This window comes from Coenobita brevimanus, chromosome 44 (assembly GCF_032717465.1).
Source record: "Coenobita brevimanus isolate Jiangsu-jjx chromosome 44, ASM3271746v2, whole genome shotgun sequence".
NCBI classification, from domain to species: Eukaryota; Metazoa; Arthropoda; class Malacostraca; order Decapoda; family Coenobitidae; genus Coenobita; species Coenobita brevimanus.
In genome coordinates, this window is record NC_136997.1 from 19948577 (window position 1) to 19956494 (window position 7918).

Sequence of the window (7918 nt, forward strand, 5' to 3'; positions counted from 1 at the left end):
ACTGCTGCTGCTACTGCTACTATTACTACTACTACTACTACTACTACTACTGTACAATTACGGAGAAAGCCAACCCTTTCTTTTCGCTGATGTATTCCTTTTTTTATTCTTGCCACCTTCCGACAATTTTAATCGCCTTAAGGGAGACTGGGTTACATTCAGCCTTCACTAACCCCTCCACTACCAGACATCCTACCTTAGCTTAATAATATCGTCTGGAGATAACAGTATTAAAGCAGAAAATAAGAGTGAACGAAATGAAATGAAACGAAAAGGTAGCATCATGTAACAAAGCCCATATGGCACTAAGTCGCATCATACAGTGAAAATATGGTAAAGGAGGAAATAAGGGAAAACGGAAGATAAAATTGAATATCATATCCCTAAATGAGTTAAAAAGGACATTAAATGGGTAATAGAAAAATACCGAGACTCACATAAAATGTCACTCAAATCTGGAGGTCGGCAAAGTGAGAATGAAAACGGGAATAGTCGAAGACGAATTCCTGTATGTCGAAAACAGGCAATAAGAATGTTTTTTTTTTTTTTTTTTATGTGTCCGACTCTGGGCATAGGCTTCACAGCCTGCTATCAAGGCCCAGCAGTCCTCCTTCATACCATACATCTCTACATGTCACCACTTCGGCGCTAACACCCACCGTTCATATTGAATACATGCTAGGGCTGTCTCATACAGGACTGGTGTATTGGTATTAGCGGGGGTATTTTTACGACATGTCGGCGGGTCTTCTGGTAGATCAGTAAAGCCTGATTTAATGAAATTCAAATCCTTAAACTGTTCCCTGCCCCAGCCGGGAATCGAACCTGGGTCCGTTAGGACTGCAGGCCACCTCTCTACCGATTGAGCCACCGCCTGTGGTGTATTGACAGGCGAACATTGCAAGCAGGGCAGAAAGGCGGCGAATCGCCAGACATCAAATATCCATGAGTAAGATGAATACTGTATAGTCAATCCGTAATCGAGTGAGGGCAGTCTCCCAACGGCAGTTACGATGACAAGGATTGGACCATGGAGTAACAGAAGATTTAATAGTCCAGAGTTTATTACCAGTCAACAAGGACCCGAAAGACTCCCACTGCTGTCAGAAGAACACTTGGAGGATAGGAGAAAAATCAGAAACTGGAACAGATCGAAAGGGCACACAAGGGGACTGGAGGGCTTCTCCAGCCAAGGCATCCACAGTTTCGTTACCAGGAACGCCGACATGACCAAGCACCCAGCAGAAAGACACTGATTTTTTCTTGACATATAGACGAAACAGGCACACTTGAATCTCTAGGACGAGAGGATGGAAGTGCGAAGTTTACTGCAACAGAATGAGTGCACTAAGGGAGTCAGAGAATAGAACGAAGGACGATGAAGGATGGCTGTAACATTCATGGGCCGCAAGTAATAAATCATGAAGTTCAACTGACATAACTGAAGCCACTGAAGGAAGGCGATACTGATATGAATGATCAGGGAACTGAACTACAAACCCAGCACCATGTGCCATTTTTGATCCATCTGTATAGACATGGACTGCAGAAGCATGTTCGACAAGATGTGCGTGAAAGGAAGATCTAAGAACTATGGAAGAGGCAGATGACTTTGAGGAAGGCAATATGGAAGGACAAACAGAGGGGCGTTGCAACAGCCGAGGTGGAAACCGCCCTGGGCGAAATAAGAGAACATTTTCTATGGAAACTGGGAAGGACGAGAGGAAGGACTGAACACGGCGTTTGAAAGAGGGTCGACGACGTGGGTCGGATAAATAATAATCTGTAAAAGAGAAATGTATCCTAAGCACCGAAGAAGATGGAAACTGATGATGTCTCAGAAAATAGCGAAGAGGAAGTAACACACGACGTCTATAAAGTAAAGGACAACCTGACTCAGCATAAAGACTCTCTACTGGGGAGGAGCGGAAAGCACCAAGCACAAAGACCAAAATGATGTACCGAATCAAGTTTTTGTAACATATGAGAGGAAGTGGTAGAGTAGACTTGGCACCTATAGTCAAATTTTGGTAAAATAAGGGTTTGATGAAGGATAAGTAGGCATGTACGGTCAGCACCCCAAGACACATGGGATAAAATTTGCAGGAGACGAAGACATTGTAAAGTCGACACCCTCAAAAACGAAATATGCGCGTCTCATGTCAACTTAGAATTAAAGATCAGACCCAAGAATCTAGTAGATGCCCGATACTGGAAAGGATGATGATAAAGATAGAGAGGTGGGTGAAGCGATTGACTACCATAAGTAAAGGTCATTGCACACGACTTAGACGTGCAGAACCAAAAACCACGTGCAGTAGCCCAAGAAGAAACATTCAAAATAGCAGACTGAAGAAGACTCTTTAACACTATAGGATTAGAACCTGTAGCATAGTTAGTGAAGTCGTCAACATTTAAAGAAGAATGTACACCTACTGGTAGAGAAGCGACAATATCATTAATTGCAATAAGGAAAAGTGTTGTGGTAAGACCCCCGCCCTGAGGAACTCCTTCGTATTGTGGGAAGGAATCAGACAAACTATTGCAGACACGAACAGAAAGTGATCTAGTTGTCAAATAATTTTGAATAAAAAGTCCTATATTGTCAACAATACCAAGTAATCGGACTGTATGGAGAATATGATACTTCTGCTCTGTATCATATGCCTTCTCAGGATCAAGAAATACAGCAAGGACTGATTCACCTTTGGAAAATGGAGCCCTAACATACGTTTCTGACTTAATGAATGGGTCCAAAGTACTTTGCATCTTTCGGTAACCGTACTGTGCTGGAGATTAAAGACAGTTAGATACTAACAACCATATTAGCTTAGCATTAACCATACATTCCAGAACTTTGCAAAGACAGCTTGTCAGTTATTGGACGATAATCTTGAGGAAGATGGCCATCTTTAAAAGGTTTGAGAAAAGGAATGACAAGCACAATGTGCAAACTTGGGGGAAATTGGCCTTTGATCCAAACACGATTGAAAAGTGCTAATAAAAAATGAAGCCCAGCCAATGAGAGGTGTTTAAGCATACTGTAATGAACATCAACTAAACCCTCACATGTATCTTTGCAAGAACGAATGGCATCACGTAATTCCGCCGACATAAAAGGGGCATTATAATAATCTTCATCAGGGAGATGGAAGTGGAGCAGATGATGCTCTGCTGTCAAATGAAGTTTGTGAAAGTCACTTGCCAGATGAAAGCCTTTACTAACCTCACTAAAATGTCTGTCTAGCGCACTCGTGACTAAGTAGGGATCTGCTATGGAAATACCACGCAGATGGAGGACTGGAGCCGGAGAAGGTAGCCGTTTACCTGCTACCTTACAGATACAGACCGAAACTGCCGAGATGGGCGTGTTAGAAGTAACTCGAGAGACACATGACTTCAATTTGGATTTCTTAGCCTCTTGACCTGTTCGGCAAAAGGTAGTGCTGGCACGTCGGAAAGGTATAGGGTGATAAACTTTATCAGCGGTATGGGATTTGCGGCGATAGCTCTTCCAAGTAGCCCATTTGATACGGAGGGCTCTTGAGCATTCCGGTGTCCACCAAGGAACACACTTAGACGAAAAAGGAGGAGTGGTCTTTGGAATTGCCTGATGAGCAGCATTTAGGGCCACGTCGAGGAATTTAGTGAGCATATCGTGTACACAAGAAGGAAAAGAAAGAGGAGTTGTATAGGAAGTAAAAGCTGTCCAATTAGCTCAAGCAAATCACCAGCGTGGAAGGCGTGGAGTAGGAGAATACGACGTGAGTCAGAGATGTATTGGAAAATGATCACTAAACGGTAAATCTTGAAGGACAGACCAAGTGAAGTCAAGACCAAGAGGCGGAGAACACAAAGAAAGGTCAATGCAGGAAAAGGTATGTGTTTGTGCATCGAAGTGGGTGGGAACACCGGTATTTAGGACTAAAAGCTCATGATGGTGAATAAAAGATTCCATCAGTTGACCACGAGGATTGATAACGGAATGAACCAACAGGGGATTTTGACTATTAAGGTACCGGTATGCAGAAGGGAGACTGAAGAGCACCATAGCTAATGCCGAAAAATCAAGTGCCACTGAGGGGGAGAAATAGAAGGAGACAATTATTAACCAGTGTCCAAGAAATATGCGGGCTATGGCACAAGGGGGTCTCAGTAGAAATTTGTAATGGTTTAAATAGAACCATATGATGGATCAAAATGCAAACATCAGAAATGGAATGAGGAGGGCTAAATAAGGTATAACTGGGGATAGGAGATGGGGACTCGTGAAGGAGAGTTTCCTGTAAGCAAAGCGCTGTAGGTTGGTAAACAGAAAGCAAATAACCAAAGTCGTTACACCGTGACATAAAACTGCGTAAATTCCACTGTAAAATTGACATCGTACCATAAAACAGAGGATCAAAACAATGACAAAACTGATGATGCTAAAAAACTATGTTGAATACCAGGTTACCTTTGAATGAGGATAGTAGGTATCAAAGAACCACTGGAGAACTGAGTGGTGGAAGGGCATGGCTCGGGCAACGAAGAACGGTGGTGAGGAAATGGGGTTTCTTCCCCTGGAGGCAAAGGAAGGTCTAAAAGGGATTTGATGATAGGCTCACTTGAAGCTGAGGTGGGGGAAGAAGAGAAAGGTGGCGGTAACAGAGAGATTACGGATGAAGTAAACGGGGTAGAGGATGCAGCCTCATGTGGAAGAGGAGTGGAGGGAAGAGTGAGAGGAAAGGAGTGAACATCAGCAGAAACGGTAATTGTTATAGTTGAAATGGGGATGGTTGCAGCAGTGGTTGGAGCAAACGATGGTGAAGCGTCCTGAAGAAACAATGTAACCTTCTGGATAGTTTCAAGAAAACTGTCACCCGAAGATGCATGACAAGGTGGATGGAAGTCAGAAGATCTGGAGGAGAGAGGAGGAGTGCAGCGCTTTGGAGGAACAGGACGCGACCCACAATGGGCTTTATGTTTCTTGATCGATTGAAGGGGAGAGGCGGGGTGGGAGGGACGTGGCCGAGAATGGGAAGGATGTGACATGGGCACGGAAGTAGAAGATGTAGGTGGGGTAGAGGAAAGAGAGGTGGAAGTAAAGGGACCGAGAACTGAAAAGGAAATTGATAACAGAATAGAGGTGGACGAAGAAGGGCAAGAGGTGGTTGAGAGAGAAACAGACGAAGGTTGAGCTGCAGACAGATAACACTGAGCCATCCACACAACACAAGAGAAATATCCTTCAGAATGGCATACAGGTGGTTCACATATATAACGCTTCCATTACACTCCGCCAGGTGCTTTATCGTGTGTCGTGTCTGTCCTGCATCATTCCATTTATTATCCCCACTGCCTCACCCACACCCATGAAGAACGCATCATTTGTACGAACTTTTCCTCACAATCCAAACGCCTCTATTCATTTTAGGAAAGGCTTCTCGTACAGTAATGGTTAATGGAGGCTATGTCTAATCCCTCTAGCTCGAATTATATCTCATAATTTGTATAAAAACCGTCTGCATGCAGAAAACACCATGGAAAAGGAGGAAATATCAGCTGTTTGAATCCACTCCCTCCTACATCCAATACCATGAACCCCCAGTGTCTCTTCTTTTTTTCACGATAATCATCCCACGAATGCTGCGATATGGGCAAACTAAGAGCCCGTCAGAGGTGTGCTTGGCTCGTGTGGGCTGTAATTAACAAAGGGGAGGGTAATCCAAAACTGTAGTGATGAGTAAGTTGAATGGTACATTGGCAACAATGCTTGCAGCGTCAGTTAAGTCGTCCCCCGACTGAGCAAAGCCTGTGCCAGGACGAGACCTGAGCAGGGTAGTGGCTGGACAGTGACGGAGGTAATGGATGAGTGGCTCCTCAGATCTAGCCAGGCAGTGGGAACATGGGTCCAGCTCTGCAGCAGAATTTGTTTGTAACAGAGGAACCCCAAGTGCAATTGCCAGAGTCACACCACGAGATAGTTTGGTAGGCCCGGGGGGGGGGGCTGAAACGGGGCATAAGACGTGGTGGTGGCATACCATGTAGTGGAGCGAGATACCTCAGAAGTGCAGAGTTGATGGTCATCCCGAGACAGCCTGCCAATGGTGCCAATCCAAGTGGTGACGATGTGTGAGATGCCGAGCGCGAAAGTGACCTCCGAGAAAGAGCATGCAGAGCGTGCTGCTGCACCAGCAAGCTTGTTGCTGGCTATTCCCACATGACCTGGGGGCCAATGGAGGTTGATGGTGAAACCTTTATTGGTGAGAAGAGACACGATGTGAAAGATTGCGGTGAGCAGAAAGACATCATCAGTTAGAGAAAAAGAGTATAGTCTCTGGAGCACTTACGGGGAGTCATTGTGGATGACTACATCCCCGTGAGGATGGTTATAGGGATGGCACAATGCTCCAAAGATGGCCAAGAGTTGTGCCTGAAATGCAGAGACTCCCTGGGAGAGTCACCATGACTCTATATGTTGGCTGAAGACAAAAGCCGACCAGCAGAGCCATCAGGACAGACTGAGCCATCCATGAAATAAGTGGCTGAGTCAGGGGAGTGCAAAGTAGCCACCCTATGAAGGCCCTCTTGATGTAGCATGGCTGGAATGGAGGAGCGTTGTTTGGCCTCCAAAGGGCAGAGGATCGTGAAAGGATGAGGGTCCCATGGTGGTGGGGCAGCAAACTCCAGAAAGGAAAAGTCTGGATCCCGGCAGATGGCAGGGGCAGCACCCAGACCGTGAATAACAGCAGCTGTTGAGCTGGCCCAATCGTGCTGGGGTAGAGGGATGAGAGGCCCACACGCAGCCATTTGAACATAGTCGAGACTGGCAGTTGTGGGCGACATTGCACCAGTTGAAGCATGATAACTGCCCCCTTAACACAATGCAATCCACTAATGATGTCAAACACTTTCCATACATAAATTAGCCAGCCGGGTCCAGTGAGGAGCATCCAACATGATGCAGAGGGTGTCATTTTGTAGGACCTCCAGGGATCTAATGATTGCCTGGGTGAGGCCAGTTAAACAGATGGCACTGTAGTCCACCAAAGACCTAACAGCATGGATATAAAAAGTCTGGAGGATCCTGCAAGACGTTCCCAAGCTCCGGCTTGAAAGACACATGAGGGCAGCCAGGCGGGTGGAAGTACACTCTTGCAGGTATCTCACGTGTCTCCCAAAGGTGAGGCCTCCATCAAACCACACTCCCAGTTACTGGTGGAGATTGATGAAGGCGAGCTGCTGCCTACCAAGAGTCAGAGGGAAGTCTGGGGGACAGAGGCCAAAGGGGAGACATCTGGTCTTTGCCAAATTCATTTTCAGGCCCAACTCATTGCACCTGGAGGGCAACTTGGAAAGAGCTGAGTAGGCCAGAGTAAAAAAATCTCGTCTCGTAAAGACGAGGGCCAGGTCATTGGCATAACTGAAGAGGGTCACCCTGGGGCCGTAATCAATACTCAGTGGCTCCTCCACCAGAACGCTGAACAGTAACGAGCTGAAGACACTCCCCTGAGGGGTATCATTGGGGTGACAATAGAATGGACAGAGGTACCCCTGGAAGTGGACCCCTGCGGTATGCTCCTCAAAGAAGTCCCTGACCCATGACAACAGTCTGCCGCCCACTCCCTCGGCTCCAAGAGCTGCCTGAATAACTACAGGGCTGGCCAGTTCAAAGGCTTTCTCGAGGTTAAGGAAGACAGCCATCCCCCTTCCACCTCTAAGCTCCCTGAGGAAGGATGCTAGGCAGTGAGTTGCACTCCTGCCTGAATGATAGGCATAAATCCTTGGGTGTAGTGGTCCCAGATGCCAAGCAAGGTGGGAGCGCACAACCCTCTCTGCTGTCTTAGCGACGGCTAAGATGGGAGATATGGGGCATGGTAGACGGATCGCGAGGTTTAGGAATCACAAACTATGCAGCCGACCCTCAGACCACGAG

The 7918-nt window shown here is 46.3% G+C and overlaps 1 protein-coding gene across 1 annotated transcript; it reads right to left on the bottom strand.

Annotated features, from left to right (window-relative positions):
• Nucleotides 1-7194: 7194 nt before the first annotated feature.
• LOC145398001 (uncharacterized) lies at nt 7195-7686 on the bottom strand. Its single transcript, XM_080270969.1, has one exon. The coding sequence runs from the start codon at nt 7684-7686 to the stop codon at nt 7195-7197; it is 492 nt and encodes a 163-aa protein (XP_080127095.1).
• Nucleotides 7687-7918: the final 232 nt, after the last annotated feature.

Coding starts and splice junctions, on each gene's coding strand:
- LOC145398001 (XM_080270969.1), bottom strand. CDS start 7,686: ATGGCTGTCTTCCTTAACCTCGAGAAAGCCTTTGAACTGGCCAGCCCT.